The 17159-nt window shown below is 37.4% G+C and overlaps 1 protein-coding gene across 5 annotated transcripts in view; it reads right to left on the bottom strand.

Moving 5' to 3' along the window:
- The window catches only part of LOC144658572 (uncharacterized), a 154108-nt gene that overhangs the window by 22087 nt on the left and 114862 nt on the right, over window positions 1-17159 (bottom strand). For all 5 annotated transcript variants that reach the window (XM_078519041.1, XM_078519033.1, XM_078519019.1 and 2 more), the window contains 5 exons: window positions 9818-9874; window positions 4625-4666; window positions 3591-3648; window positions 1472-1557; window positions 1229-1309 (listed from right to left, as the gene is read on the bottom strand). In XM_078519041.1, the coding sequence (XP_078375167.1) occupies window positions 1229-1309; window positions 1472-1557; window positions 3591-3648; window positions 4625-4666; window positions 9818-9874 (324 nt within the window). The remainder of the gene's footprint in view (window positions 1-1228; window positions 1310-1471; window positions 1558-3590; window positions 3649-4624; window positions 4667-9817; window positions 9875-17159) is intronic.

Raw genomic sequence — 17159 nt, 5'->3', positions numbered from 1 at the left:
AAGTCCACTGCATTCCTCAAACAAGTTAAACTGAACATATACAGCATCTGTCGAAATGCAAAACAGCAAACAGCTTCCAGTATGTCAAGAAGACAAACTCAGTTGAATACAGCTTTATAAATGTAGAGATAATTTTGGTAAACAAAGACGATTAGGTTCATCGTTATTCTTGCTTCGTATTATAACCTTTCGTTCGCCACTTTCTGTGATAAAAAGTATCTATAACTGGACTGGTAAAGTGATCTGCCAATGAATGTTCATTTGAATAGCTAGGTGAGGTACTTAGCTTCTCTAAGATTTCTATGATTTGTTCAGACAAGCAACGTCCAAGTCTTGATATTTACATTGTTCATTTAAATATTATTAAGTACAATTAAATTGGCTGTAAAGAAACCTTAATCTCGTTCCCAGATCTCGCGGCTTGCCTACCTGCGAGATGTGAAACGAGATTAAAGAAACCTAAATGAAGTATTAGTGTCTCTGAAACTTGTATTGTTCCTTCAATAAATTAGCATATTGTAACCACCTGAAGTGTGGTATAAAGTTGCTCGAAAATTTGTAAATGGAAAATTAATATTTTGCCGATTAGAGAGCTGCTACCCTCTTTCGCTTCAGGCTCACTCGCTGCGGCAGCAATAATGATCATTCTGTAAAACTTATGATTATATTCATTATGGCTGATGATGATGTTTGAAACATCGAAACATGTTCGGGAAACTGAAAAGTGTTCTTGTGTCTTTTAAAATAATTACAACACTTGTGCTATCAAGACCCTTTGGTATAATATTCAGGTTGAAAGAAAATATGCCTGAATAGGATTTTAACCCACGTCCCCTCTGCATACTACTTGGTTGTGCTAACCACTACACCAACAGGACAACAATGCTGGAACACCGTGGGCCTCGCGGCAAATTTTTTTTCAAGGTGAACACGGTGGGAGCCTATAACTCTGTTTAAAACCCGACTAAGAATCAAGTTATGATACACGACCATGAAACCATGCAAAACAATTAAATCATTTTGTAAAAGGCGCAGACATGACAACAGAGACGAGCCGCACAGTTGGTAAGTGAAAACATTTCAAATAAGCGTACTCGTGTCATCACCTTTTTACCTGCTTCCCGAAGAGGATCACATATGGCAAAAATAAAACCAATAAACTTGTGGCCACGTTTTTTGGTTTGATTTTTGTCATGTGCATTGACATATTGCCAAAAATTGTAACTACCTTGAGCTGTTGATAAACTGTTAAAGGAATAGTGGGTATGTCAACCTGAGCATCTAACAAATCTCCATTGACTTGGGAATGCTGGTGAATGAAACCAACAAATAACAGCTAGTTAGTAAAAGACAGGGTGCATTTAAGACAACTAGTTTGAAAGATGTTTGTAATTTGCCAAATTTGATTTATATGGTGTTTAAAGACCTCATTTTGCTTAGTGCTTCAAATATTAAGTATACATGTACATACCTGAAGCTGCTCTTTGAGTGTTTCATTCTCAAGTTTAAGCATTGTGACTTGACCATGCAGTGACATTAACTGGTCAGATTGGTTGCCTATCATAGAAAACATCATCTTTATACTGATGTTCGTGAAATGAAATTAAAAATATCATCAGTACGTCAAGCGCACGCATTGAAATTACAATTTCACGAGCAACCGAAATAGGATGTATTAGTGTTCCACCCTGTCTCAACCACTAATATTCCCTATAAGAGATTTAAGGGTTAGAAATATTATCTCAGTTTGGTCTCTTCATTCCAGGTCCTTCGCACAACTATCATCTTGTTCTGCTCCCTTATCCTCACAAATTTTGGAGAAAAATGAAAGAGGAGACAGGGCTCGAGACTAACGGCAGCCAACTAGCCAAAGGCTACTAGAAATGCTGTTTTGGCTAGTAGATTTTGGGCTTTTACTAGCCAATATGGCTAGTGCAAATTTCAAGCATTTTTGTGAAAAGAAACCACAAATTATAAACGACTGTGAGAGAACAGAGCTAACAAGTACAAGCTTAGGGTTCTGAAAAGCGAACAAACAGTACATGTAACTTGTTTTGGACTTTCCAGTAATGAAAGTGACAAGTGAAAAAAAAAACTGTTTCTGCTTATTAGGTCTATTAGCCAGCATGGGAAATCGAGCATAATGTACATGTAGGTTGTAACGTTAATTAGTGATTGAAAAGTTTGCATGAATAACAAGAAAAGAGAGGTAGAGTACATGAACGATTCAAAAAAGCTTTCCTGTATACATGTAAGATGCGGACTTCCAATGGATATCCGATATTATTCTGCGGTGGGTAGGAGCAAAAAAGTGAGGAAAACCGATTTGGTCTGATTTTTTATTGGCTTTTGTCTCAGGTGGCTTGAGAAAATAAAATTGAAAACCATGCTTGAAAGTTCTGGCTAGTAGAAAATTGGTTTTGGCTAGTGAAATCAAAGCTGTCACTAGCCACTACGGTAGTTAGCAAAAAAGTTAGTCTCGAGCCCTGGGAGAACTGCAAGGAAGTGAGACAGTATAGTCTCGGTTTGACTTTGAAATGGATTGAATTGGCAGGAAAATGGGAAGGATACATGCATGTGAAAGTATGATTTCAATGCGCGTACATCGCACACTGATGAAATTTCCAGTTATAACAGGAGTAAATATGCTCTACCAATAAGCAATAGGAGACTTGGGGTGGATAGGCAATTAAACTAGGTTCAGGTGACAACCATCCTGTTTTTTGCTATGATTTGAATGGATATTAGATTCTTTGATTAAATCTGGATCACTCAATATTTATGTTTAACTGATTTGGAGAGTTTGTTTATAATTGTCACGAAAATATTGATTTCCCTAAAAATACATCAGACCAAGCTTAATTTTAGATCAATAGTTAGTGCTAAGAAAAGACTGCTGCAACTTTAGCTGATTGAAAATGTTAGTTATGTTCTGGTAAAAGCCTGTTTGAAACACCCCAAGCAATACGAAAATATTTTTACTTTATTTATTAACATGCATTATTATAACCTGAAGCTTACGCTGCTTAAATACGTACAGTTAAGTAATCTCAGGTACTGGAAACTAACATATCTCACATAGTATTTTACAATTTGGTGACCTGTGACCACACACACACCACATTGTAAAGCTATACAGAAATATATTTTTCTCAAGTGCTTTGAATAAAATTGGATTCAATCCCAAATTGTCTTGATTTCAATAGGAAACACATTGCAATGACAGTGCACTTGATGTAAAGCTCAATACTCTCATAGTTGAATCACAGCTTTCTTGTTTTAAATATTTGTTGTGACTGTTATGAACAGAAGAAAGATCAAAAGCCCTAAACTGATCTCTTTCCGCGTCTTTTTATTGCTTGCTGGGGACTTTTTGGGTTGATGACTGTCAAAGATATCAAAAATTAAAACGTCCACAGCTAACTTATAGACAGATTTAGACTCTGCAGCCCAAATTAAGGGGATGACCTTAACTACAAAATGGTTGTTATGGATGGCTTCTAAATGTCATATCTTGGGCTCCCTCAGTATTCTGGGTTTAGTTTTTGGTCATGTTTGGTCTATTGACATGGGACAAAAAAGGGATTTACCTGGTAAATCAATGTCTTCATCATTTTCACTGGAGTTAAAATCATCTGTGTTAATATCCTGAAAAATTAGAGAAAAGTGAGAATCTGAACAAGTAAGACTTTTTGTAAGACTATAGTCTTACAAAACGAAATGATGTAAATACAGTGAAATGGGAACATGTTGTGCTCATCAGTATGCATTGATGAAAAGTGTATGTGTGAAATATTTATGAACAGGCTCCGCAATAATTCTACATCAAACCCTTCAATGAACACAGGCTTAGTGATGATTCTTGTACTGTACAGTAAAAACCCGCGTATAAGAACCTAGGTTTTTTCAAGTTAGCCTAAACAGGTTCTTATATAAATAGTATTTAGTGTAAAATTAGGCTTACTAGCTAGGTTCTAAATTAGGTTCTTAACCTTTGTTCAAGAAATAAAGTAGAATTTTTAAATGATCTGCTCTTTAATGTCTAATAACAGTATTCTTAGAGGCTTCGGTAAGCAAAATACTATACTATTTTAATCTGATTCTGTTAAAATCAAAACTATACTGTAACCTTCACTATAATTCCCAATAAATCTTGTAACTATGCTGTAACTATGATGTGTACAGACTGTGTTATAAATATATTTTTGAGAAGATTTTTTAATTCTATATTTTTGAGAAGATTATTTTTTCTTTTTTGAAAATAAGAACCTGTTTTAGAATCCAGCCTAAAATGGTTCTTATGTGAAGGGTGCTTAAAAATGAAATTTTAGGTTCTTATATGCGGGTTTTTACTGTATTTAGAGTAATTTATTAATGTCATTGTTATTTTTAATCAGTGTAATTGGTAATGCAATGTAATATGAAAATAAATTTATAATAAAGTTGTTAAGTGTTACAATGGTCATTGAAAACAAATCCTTGATTCCAGATTCCTCCTCTGTTTCCTACGCATTTTGCAATCACCCCCCAGGAAACAAAGGTATTGTACATGTTCACCACTTTCGTATCAACATCTTTAATTTTGTAATAATTACCAATTATCAACAACATCAGCATTTAATACCTGGTATGAAGCTACTTGCGCTTTTAGAGTCTCTATTTCGTCCTAAAATGTATAAGTAAAAAGCAATTGTAACTCAGTTATTATCAAAGAACAAACAACACAGATTATTTGACTTGAAACTCGCAAAAGCCGGTATGTTACAAAAGTAACAACTCTCCACGCTTGAAAGCAGCGAAATGAATCATGCATTATCTGCATTAATGAAAAAGCAACTCGAATAGGAATATGGTCAGTAAATGAAGCACATGTTTTGTGTGTTAAGTTTAATCTTATCTGTTTGTTATAAACTGGTGTGAGAACACGTCTGTTTGAAGCAAAGTTATGGTGACAAAAGAGAAACTTCATTTAGCCATTTGTCGAGGAGATAGCAGGAGTGTGGGACCAAGACAGTAGCTATGGGGAAAGGCATTTCAATTTTATGTCGTTGGTAGATATCAGTATTTCGATAAAAGGCAAATGACAAAGTTTACTATTTTTAACCAAGCCACAGAATATTAGTCGCAAAGTGCCCAGGCGCCGCGACTGACAAATACAGCATTTCCTCCACGAAGATAAAAAACAATGCTTGAACTGAACTACCAAGAAACTATTAGTTAAAATTCTTTAAAAGACGTTTGAATTCTTCCATGATATGTTCGAACAACATGCCCAGGATAAACTTTCTACTCATACTTCATGCAAAATAGTCGGTATCTGGAAGAGATCTTTGATTTTCCAAGGATTGAAATTCAAAATTCACAATCGATTTTATGACTTTTCCTACGATCCTCAGCGACAGTATGCAATAAAACAAACCATAACAACAAAATTATAAACAAGTACTGAAGTGTTTCAACAAGAGCGAATGTTCGTAACGAAGAATCTTATCTCACCTATTTAAATATCCAAGATGCTTTAGAATTCTGGTGATCCATGCACAGCAGAATAGCCGCTGCTTTCAATATTTCTTTACTCGGTGTCCAGTGTGTCGTTATTTAGCGCTATTGCACTTCGATCAGTGACAATACCGTATTTTCTCGTTTAAACGCCCCCGGCGTTTATTTCAAACTTGGAGTTTGTTCAAGCCCTATGTTTTTGTCAGCAATATATTTAGACATTATTTTTAAAGCATGTTAAACCTTTATATTGTTTAAGGGGTTTATTTTCAAATACAGCTTGGAGACCTGGCGTTTATTCGGGGGCCGGCGTTTAATCAAGAAAATATGGTACATGTACATTCAATTATACGAGCGGCAAAATGATGACCACAATATTCAAGTCGAAGATTCACCGAGACGTCTTCTTCATCTGAAACAATTAGTACTTTCAAGCGTTAATGTGATGCTGACTTGACTTTTCAAATCCAAACACTTCACAAACTTTTCCTTGCTCAGTGTCCACTTTATCCAATATTTTTTTGAAAGTATCGAAACTTTTCAAAATATCGGTGTATCGAATATTTGGTATCGAATATCGGTCCATCCTTAGTCCTCAGAGTCTTCTGGTCAACTTGGAAAAACGTTGAAAGTCTTCAGAAAAATTTGGTTCCCAACCTGGTTCCTAACTCGGAAGATAGGTACCCTTTGGTATTAGTTTTTTTGATGGGAAATCTGATTCGCGCAACACTGGTTCTCAAAATTACTTTCGACTCGGAATTTTTCGGTTTTAGTGAAAAAATAGTTGTTGAAATACAGTCGAACCTCTCCTTTTGGACAGCTCTCTATTACAGACAATCTCCGATGTACCAACAAAATTCTTACATATTTTCTTAAGAAATAAACTCTATAATACGGACACTCTCTAATACAGACATCAGACACTAAATCTCGGCTCCAAAGAGCAAATTCATATAAACTGAACCTCTTTATTACTGCACGGTCAGCGTTTTAGGGTGACCACAAATTTAAAATCACTCAAAATCGCGCAGCGATAAATTAGTGTTGCGCCGTCTAGTTTGAAATGAATGAGTTTTATTATAAAAACATCAATGAAATACCAAGAAATCTTTCGCGCGAAAAAATCATATCTTCACACGTGAGAATAATTAACAAATCGACCACATTTTTCTATGGTCTACACTCTTATAGACCATAGAAATGACACGTTCAAACTCAGTGGACGGCCACTGGTCGGGGCTGGGGTGTCACAACATTTCCTCCTTACCGTGAGACTTGCCGGCGGTCCGGTCCGACATGTAACGACAATATACGAAAGAAGATCAAGAATTCAAATACAATACCTCCTCTCTTTAGTGTGTGCCTATCGGGGAGATATTTTCTTTCTGGTCTTGTTGGCTTGTTCACTAAACATCGACAGTCCCCTCCGTTCGCTCACCGTTCTTCTCGACCAAAAATTCAAACCTGTCAATTTTCTTTCGACAACTCACCTAACTAGAAGTCCAATCCTAATTCCGAAAACAAATGCGTACTTGATTCAAAGTTTCAAATCACAAAAAATTTCTTCATTCATGAGACCAAACTACACATCTTCCGCGCGTGTGCGTGGCGTGATCGCTCACTTTCTGGTCTATACTCTCATCGACTATACCTTTGGACCAATCAGCGCGCGAGAATTCTCTCGGTTATGGTATAACTTGTTTTATTTTTTTCTAAAGCACCTGAGCGGTCCGGAATCCTCAATCTTTGAATCTGATTGGCTAATTGCATATGCTCCAGCGGTCCAGATTTTCCCATCCAGACCCCGCGTAAGGACCGCTCACGGCGCGAAATCATTTTGCACCTTTAATTAGTCCAACTATTAACACATGAAAGTTTTGCTCTCCAAACTCGAAATAGCTGTTTACCAACCGTTGTAAATTTGAAAGACCTTGAAGTTCTTCAAAAGGCGAGTATTCAATTTCTCACTCAACAAAATCGAGTTGTAGCAGTTTACCGTTCGTAGTTTGCCGTTGTTTTGTGCATTTCACAATGATTTTCACGCCATTGCGGTCAACCTCATCAGATTTTAGACTCCATCTATGACTTAAACTGCCTTGGTTATTCATCACAAAAACTGTACCCTTGGTCTTGAGCACGGCCCTCTGCCGTACTCTCTAGACCTCGGGTACAGTTTTTCCCAATATGGACCTCCCAGCCAGCAAATAACATATACCCTTCCGCGCCGTATAGGTATATTTAGCATTTGACATTAAAAGTCTAAAAACCTAAATACTTCTTGAATGAAACTCGTATTTATTAATAACACAAATAATGGCATCAGTTGTAATTACAGCTAAAGAGAAGGAAAACAAATTAATAATTTAAGCTTTTACAGGGGCGCCAAGAAAAGTGGGCAAAATTTGCATATGTCAAAAGTAATTTGAAACCTTCCGAATAACGCCATCAACTCCGGCATAAAAAATAACGCGGCACACAAAAATCGAAGTTAGATTATTCTATGCACATGTTACTGCGTTTTTCAAAAGAAATCATGGCAAAAACCAACGTGACACAACACCCCGCACTGACTCTTCGTATTGTAAAAAAGTAAAGTCTGTGTCCGAGCCATGAGGCTCATACAGCCGGAGCTTATCCCGGTTTCCGTAGCATTAAGCGACTAGGAGTATTGCTACTCCCCCCTGGATGGGATGCTAGTCCATCGCAGGGTTCCCCCCCAGCAGTAAATTCGCCGGTACCCATTTATACACCTGGGTGGAGAGAGGCACTGTGAGAGTAAAGTGTCTTGCCCAAGAACACAACGCAGCGCCCCGGCCAGGCCTCGAACCCGGGCCGTTCGACTCGGAGTTGAGCGCGCTAACCATTAGGCCACCGCGCCTCCAGACTCTTCGTATTGCGTTACTGCTAAAACCTATTACCCTTGGATTTGCCCTACATTTTTTTTTACCTGTATTGGCTATTTTGAATTCCAGCTATTTCAAATTTTTTTTTGTTTCCCCTGACGGTTAGAAATAATGGAGTTCTATTAGGTTTTGATTTTAAAGTGCGTACAATTATATATTTCTTGTAAGGGCATTGAGATTTTTTATTGTAATGCGCAAGAAATAAATTATTATTACCATTATTAAACACTCGATAGCACTGCCCGCTTTTAACCGCTTTGCAGGCATTTCAAAAACCTGTTGCAAACTCTTTGCAATAAACCCTTCTCAAACCCTTTTGAAACGCTTTCAAACGCTTCGGAACCCTTTGCAAACCCTTTAGAAACTCTCTGCAAACCTAGTTTGCGGGGGTTTGAAACCCGGGTTTGCAGAAATTAAAGTGTTTCATGAGCCTTGTTTTTCTACAGAGGGTCACTTTTTATCACTAGAACCGAAAAATTCGATCAAGTCGAAATTCATTTTGAGAACCAGTGTAAGAACTCAGTCTGCTCAGTCTGCACAGTCTGCAGTCTGCTCGAGGTCTCCGTTTTAGAGTGACTGGGCAATTCAACTGAAAAATAACTGTTCGAACAAAGATTTAAATTCAAACTTTACCTGTTGGGTGTTTACCTTATTAAAGGAAACTTAAATTTTGAATTAAAAGACAAAAAGGGGGTTCATTACAGTGTATATGCATTTCGGGAATTGAACCCATGACCTCGCAAACACTGTTAGGGCTCTCTAGTCATGTGTACTACGATCACGATAGCAAGGGCATTTACAAGGTTCTTATGTTAAAGATGTCCTGAAATAAAATAGAGATGGTAATTTTAAGCTCACAAAAGAAAATAGAGGTAAATATGAACTTCATACTCACCTATGTGGCCAGTACTAAGGATGGAAGATGTTTCTTCTGAAACATTTTCCATCCAATGGCATTTTACTACCTCAGCAGTAACTTTCCATACTTTGTTTTATTCCATGTTTGCATTTGTAAACTTGCATTGCAAAATCCATTTTCATGTCATGTCATGACAATGTTACATTTAAGTTTTGTGATGTAACTGACCATAATCTATCATCCATTGTGAAATCAACTGACTGACCAACATTTTTGCACAACAGTGTTATTAACACAAACCTAGGAACTGAATTTTCCCTGATTAGACTCAATCATGGGTTCTATTAATCAGGTTCCGAACATCCAGGCTTAGCAATGTTAACTTACTATATATTCTAACAAAGGAACCTACTCACTTTAAATAGCTATTAAATAAATAAATGACAAAAAGGTGTGTATACATGGTTTGCGAAAGGTCGTGATATTTACACTACATATGCATGCACAATTGAATGCACACAATTTATGAACATTTTCTTTGCAACAAGTGGCTTACCTCTGCATCATTTCTGAACTCTATTTCCTTTGTTAAATTGTCTTTAAGTCTTTCAATCTAATAAGTTGAGAGAAATACATGAACATGTATGTGAACATAAAAGTTAAACTCAATGTTTCCAATGTGACTACGGTAGTTGTAATACATCTCAGTCTTTTTAAATGTTAAATCTTATTCCTATTCGCTTTTTATATTTCTTAAACAGGGACTCAAAGGACAGTGTAGAATGCAATGGAGTCCATCAATTGAAAGAATGATGTTTTGTTGTTCATTTTTATTTGCCTGTTCTTTCCCGGATGTCCCTTCTGCTTTGTTGCAACCGTAACACGATACATTGTTGATTTGTAACAAGATACTTTTGTTTTCCTTGCAAATGTTGAAATATGATACTTTTGTTTTTTTCACGGCGACATTGATGGCAGTTGTTTTGCTTTCCGAATAATAACGCCATTTATTTTACTTAATTTAATTAAGTCGCGGTTTAAATTGCTCGAAAGATGTCTCTTAAAAAGTAAAAAACAAAACAAATCAAAAAACATCTCTTTCGAGAGGTATTTAAAAAGTGTTTCAAATAGGATATTTATTTTCTGGTTATGTCAAAGTTTTTGCATGCTTAATTACGAAAGCGCTGTGAAAGTCTTAAAATCTAATTTAATCAATTTGCAGTTTTCACTTGGCGCCACAGAGTCTGCCGGAATCCTACTGCAAATATGCGATACATGCAATGTTCCTGAGAATATAACGTAAACTAATCTGCGCATGCATTTGACGCAAAGTTTTTTGTTCTGCTCTAGAAAGAATAGTACCACAAGTAGAGCAAAGAGTTTTCTAAAACAATAGGCCAATTCCAATATATTAATATTCTAACTTGGCTCCAATTAAGGCTCTGGGGAATAAAACAAAAGAAATGATTTATTCATTCCTAAACCTCAATGTGATATCTTTTGTTTTATTCCCCCAAGCCTTGAAGCCAAGTTAGAATTTTAATATATCGGAAATGGCCTATTATATACCCACGAAATCTTCTTATAAAAGTAACGTAGATGTGCCCAACGTTTAACCTAGGGCATACGGTCAGGTGCTCCCTGCCCGCACCCCCTCCACAAGGAATAATTAATAAATTGATATTAATTAATTAATTGACTATTAAAGTTTACACCTTAGCGCTTTAGGGCCGTAATGGTTAAGCGGACGACAGCCCACACAACCATCACAATAGTGCATTCTGCACTAAAAAGTAAACTACTACTTTTAACATGGGCACCTAATTACAAGCAAAGAAGAGGATGGCCGATAGAGACGTGCCGTGAAAGGAAAGACGGGAAAGATGATGATTGTCCCTTATTTCACAACAAAGTGATCTTAAAGCCCTAGATGTTAACTTGTGAATGGAAAAGTAAAGTGTGATTAAAGAATACCTCTGGTTGGTAATTTGTTTTTTTGTTTTGTTTGTTTACTCCTAAAAACGTTGTTGGCTTTGCAAGGTTAAAAATAATACTCTTATGCAGAAAAAAGTGCAAAGTGTTGTTAGGCAGGGTTGTTATATAGAAGAACAAACGCTGCTGAATAATTGATATTATTTTCCTCTTGTTACAAACCAGATTCAAAAAGTGGGTTTTTCTTAGTTTGGCTTCATTGAAGGTTGTTCTTAGTTTGGTTTCATTCAAGGGGTGGGACTTATAAAGAACTTAAAGAAGCGGGTATTTGTGGTGTCAGTAAGATAGAAAGTCGCTAACTGGTCGATAAGTAGGTTATATTGAAGCAGTTAGAGCACCCCTGTATGCTCCGCTCATCAAGGCTTTGAAGTTTACAGGTGAATAAAAAGATCTCATTGATGTTTTGTAGATTGAATGGTTGGGACTGCAGAGCAACCCATCAATAATTCATGTTTTAATAAAGATGCTAAAACCTCGTTTCTATTGCAATAGTTATTTGTGTTTTGCCATTATGAAATGATTAAAATATAATGCTGAAAATGTGGTATTTGAAATAAAAAGGATCTTCTGTGAGATTTATTCGGATATCTTGTAGTTTATATATAGATCATTTTCACTATTATGCAACAAAAATAAAAATTGAAAAACCATTCAGTAAATGAAGTCAAGAAAATGGGATATTAAAGGTGATTAATAAAGAAGTCACTGCAAGTATTTCATGTAGGTCTCTTCAGAGATTCCTTGAAATGTGACAGAGCCCAGAATTGAGAGGCCAGATAATAGCAGAAACATCTGGATCTTACATTTGCCATCTAGGCCACTGATTATCTGAACTGGACAAACAAACATTTACATGAACATGTTTCCTGCTTCTTTAACTTTATACCTCTTATTAATCGAGTTCGAGGTCCGTACTGTAAAATACGGCCGGACCAAGTTTTTTCCCGTCGATTTATGGCCCGCGCGCTCGGGCGCGTCTGGAGAAAAGAAAACATTTCAAGTCAAGCATGCGGGAAGCGGCCTCGTTTGACTGACGTACGTCAAAGGCGAAAGGACAAGTGAATTTCATTGGCTTTCGTAAACAATTCGGCAGTTTAATAGCTCGATTAATAAACATATAAACATAATTTGAATCCAACCTTCACTACTTTATTTCTGCAATTAGTTTTACAGTAATTTCAGTGAAAACTAGATATAGTGCAAGTTTCCTTTGGAATAACTTCTAAAGTTCTTTGCTTGGCAACGAAAGTGCCGCGATTGACAACATGTTTTAGCTTATCAAACTTTCGAAAACTTATGGCAGTGTTTCTAGAAAATACTAAACGAGAAAACATGTATAAAGTTTGAAGGAACTACTTAAAAAAAAGCCTCGGATATCACCGTCCATGTAATGCTAAGTTGTGTCTTCCCTAGAGGTGCTAGCTTATAGATGCAGCTGATTCATAAAAATGACTTGGCACGGGTTGCTCCCGGGGTTGCTGAATATTAAAAACACAATTGGAAATAGATCCAATGTTTGCCAAAGCAAAGAGCGACGGCATTCTGGCTGAAAACTCTTACCTTGTAGGATGTTAAAAGGGAACTTTAGCTCTTTAAGGTGGCGATGAATGCTTAGTTGAAAACTTGAAATGCTGTCTGGTTCGTACTCGGCTCCATTGCGTTTGCGTACATCTTTGAAAAACTTTCCGAGGAGTTTATCAAGGACGTCAGCAGGTACGGTTTCTACATGAAATGTTCCATCAGGCTGCTCTTGACAATAATTTTCGAACTGTTTCCATTCACTTTTCGTCTTCTTGACCGTGTTTGCAGATTTCTCGGCACTGATGAAACTTTCAAGTTCTTGACTTGAATCCTGCTCGGGTTGCTCTAAGTCCGCCACATCAGGGAAGTTTTCTCCTTCCAACAGATCACAAAAATTGAGTTTAAAGTTCGGTAGACCTTCTTTGTTTCGTCTTTGCTCCTCGCTTTTTCTCTCTGCCTGCGAACGTTGTAGGAAGTTTTGAAAATCTTCTTCGCGAGACATTTCAACTTGCAAAGGCGTACTTCCTCAGGAGAACTCTCGGCAGTCAATTTTTGCGGGCCGTACTGCAGAATATGGCCCGTAAAATTGACCAATCACAGCGTGCGTACTATCTCAGAGATATAATAATGCCACATACTGTATTTATTCGATGAAGCGCCCAGGGCGCTTATTAACTTTTTGGACCTTGAGAGTGGGCGCTTATTTGAGGCTGGGCGCTTATTCAATATTCGCGATTTTCAACAAAAAGTAAGTTTATTTTTGTAACAAAACAATGAATTATAACAAAACGTGAAGATGTACCAAAGCAGAATTTTAACTGTTCACTGAAAGTTTCTGTAAGATATAAGAAAACTCGGTCATGGGGGAAGTTTTCTTAGTAGTACTTAATCAATTTCAATAATCAATACTCCTCTTGCGCACTTTAGTTTCTTGTGGAGTGGGGTGGGCGCTTATTCGAGGTTGGGTGTTGTTTATTAACTTTTCCTACCTTCAAGGTGGGCGCTTATTCGAGGTGGGCACTTATTCGAGGTTGGGCGTTTAATCAAATAAATACGGTATTCAGTTGAAGACATCATCAATACTGGATGTTAAAGTTTGAGGTATCCAGCTTGTTCATTCATAACAGAGAGGAAGCCCTCAAAACATTCTAATGAAGATATATATATATATATATATATATATATATATATATTGTAAACCTTTGTTGATTAATATCCCTTCCCAAAAACCTGCCAGGTAGCTCCAGGTGATATGAGAAATCTGATCAAGATTCACCATTACTGTAGAATAAAAACCCAGAATAGGTGCATAATGACAAAAATCAATGCCTAACAGCCGCAGCAAACTGGATATTTTTACTTTTCGTGCAAACATATGTAACATGATACTTTTGTTTTCCTCTTTGACCGCTGTGATCAACAAAGTCTAATTTGTGGTTTTTCCAAAGCCACGGATTCTACAAGGAAACTAAAAGAACCCTACCACTTCTAAAAGCACACAGCGTTAGGCTTTGATACGAAATTTCCAAACAAGTCCCTGTTATTGTAATTTTCATTAGTTTGGATTTCAGTAGGAGATTGAAACAGAAACCGAGATACTTTCCCCTTCTGTGCAAACGTATGTAACATGATACTTCTGTTTTTGTCTAAAACATATGTAACATGAAAGATTTGTTTTCTTTTTGGTTCTTAAAATGTTGTGAAAATACTTTCATTGCAAATACAGTTATTGATGTTATTAAACGTATACAACTTAAGAAAGATCCAAAGCGAAAATAAATCGTCAACTCCAATTGCAGAAATTGTGCTAACAAAATTCAGTCATTACCTTAGATAAAAAAGGTTTGAGCGCACAATACAACGTAAAACAATAACCTGGTCAGTGGTGAGCTTCAAAGAAACACATAACCTCGATAAGCTGTACACCTGAGTCCGCATATGGTCATGTGATACTGGTCAGCAGATACCTTGCTTTGACAGCTGTCAATTGACCATAACATGGATGTCCAATATCAAAGATTCAAGCCGAAATGACATTCTTCTCCCCCTGTTCAGGTTGCTTTGTGACTCCCCTCCCTCTCTAGGTGCGTATATGCTCACTTGAAAACCAAATGTTTTCGGCTTCATGGGTTACTAACTTTCCTTATCCATGGTGCTCTTCTGGAGTTCCTAAGGCCAACACAAGCATTGAGTGCGATTTATTCGAAGAGAGAATTGTGAACTTTCAAAGGAACAGCCATTTGCTTTAAGCTACGGTGACCACTTTAGTTCAACACCCAAAGTCTATCGCAGTAAATTACAACTTGAGGACTCCTGACAGAGATCCACACCTTTTTCCAGTCCAGGTCCAGCCAACAGAGCCAACCGAAAAGCAATAGATATCAGCCTGGGCCTGCAAAACGAAGAACAGTCAATAGTTCAACCAAATTCGCCAGTTCAGCGATTCCCCTGTGTTTTGCTTGAAGGGCATGAGCAGTTCATTAGAAGATTTTTGCCAATTGACTCCAGACGATTTCAGAGCGGTCCACCCATTGCTTGAGAAGCTGAGCAGTTCAATGAAAAAGAACTAAACAGACCAAACCAACAGCAAGAAACAAGCTTCACTGACCAAAGCAACCCAATAATTAGTTAACAAACGAGCATTCACCAGCAAATGACAAGACGCGTAGATTACAGAAAACAAAAACAGTGAGTGAGAAATTTTCAAGGACAGAGAGGAAAAGGAAGATGAATACAAGCAAGAAGTCTGTTCCAAAGTACGTGAAGACCACTCCCGCAACCCACAAGAAAGTTACATATAAAAAATGAGATAAGATAAGAAAGGAAGGGACAGCAACAACAAATGTCGATAGTAGTTCCGGAAACTATAAAGATTCAACCATGTTGTGGTTTGGATGGTTCAAAGTTTTTGAGAATCGCTTGAAATGATGATGCATTACCTTAATTGGACAGCAAAAGCGCGCTAACAAATTGGTGCTCCAGTTAGCCAGACGGGCAAAAGAGTTCTATAAAGATTTGACCACAGAGGAGAAAGCGATGCTCAAGGAAGCGAATAATGATGGAACATTACTCAAGCAAGGATCATGGTTATGGTCACAAACAGCAAGATTTGCAGAGTCCATTTCACGGGTTCCTCAACCTACCACCTCTTGTACCACAACCAACAAATTAATTGCTAAATTATTAACCCAGAAGGCTGTCAAGAAAGAGAACAGAGTTTTCATTTAATTTGATGCCCTGATCAGTGGATCAAATGTAAAGCTAGAAGGAGAACAGCAGACACAATCCCTCTTAGCTTGGTGAACTGATAAAAAAGGCCGAAAACACAGCCACAAGCCGACAAGATACAGGCATAGCAGCCTACTCTGCAGAGAACGCATACTACTCAAAGAGATGAGACAGAGACAACTACAAGACAGCCTTCTTAGCATGAAGCAAGATCTCAATCAACCAGTCACTGGGAATCCAATAGATGTAAATATATTCAGGGCACCAACAAGCAGGCCATGGGGCGTTAACAAAACCCGGATCCGATTGGATCAGACCGGACCGGATCGGACCGGACCGGATTATCAAAACTCGGATCTGATCCAACCGGATTGACAAAATCCGGATCGGATCCAAAAAAATCGGATCACCGTAAATAAATTCCCGCCAAAATCGTCACATAATACCTCAAAAGAAGGAAGTAAGTGGATGTTTTCTGTGTGTTGACCCTGCTGAAATTTTCGTTCCTAGAGTGTAAGGTAAAGATTGAAGTGGGGAAATGAACAAGAAAAGTGCGACGATTGCTGTGATTTCTCTCACTGTTGTTGTGTTTCGCATTCAAGACTTATCTTCATAAATAAATACGACACCTAATTGTCCCACCTTCTTACAGCCCTCGAAGCCTTCGATTAAACTTAATATTTACCTTTGAATTTTCGATCCTGCAGACAAGTACAAAAACAGCAAATCGATTGATTTCAAATCATTCGATTAGACTTTAACATAGGAGCAACTGATGAGGTCCACTGAAGGACCGAAACTTGAGTCTTGCTTAAGATGAAACATTTGCCAGCTGGAGACATCATTGCAGCATCCTAGAGACTTCAAATGCAGTGATCAAACTGCCATAGAATTTATTTGTTGGATGCAAGTAACAAAACAAAACAGATAAAAAATAATGGAGGTAAAGTTTTATAGCTCCCAGAGCACAAATCACAGCCACTCAAACTAAGGGGAGCTTAAAAACAAAGATACCATCGCTCGCAATGCTTAGAGACTGCAGTAGCCTTAAAAGACCCGAATCTTAAATCCTCGCAACCGTACGTGGTAACGGAATGTTATCACACGAACTAACCGCCACTTCAGAAATCCACTGAACCGATACACAATATATACTA

Source organism: Oculina patagonica, chromosome 1 (assembly GCF_052425735.1).
Source record: "Oculina patagonica isolate OP01 chromosome 1, crgOcupat, whole genome shotgun sequence".
Taxonomy (NCBI): Eukaryota; Metazoa; Cnidaria; class Anthozoa; order Scleractinia; family Oculinidae; genus Oculina; species Oculina patagonica.
This window is presented reverse-complemented; position numbering and strand designations above follow the sequence as displayed.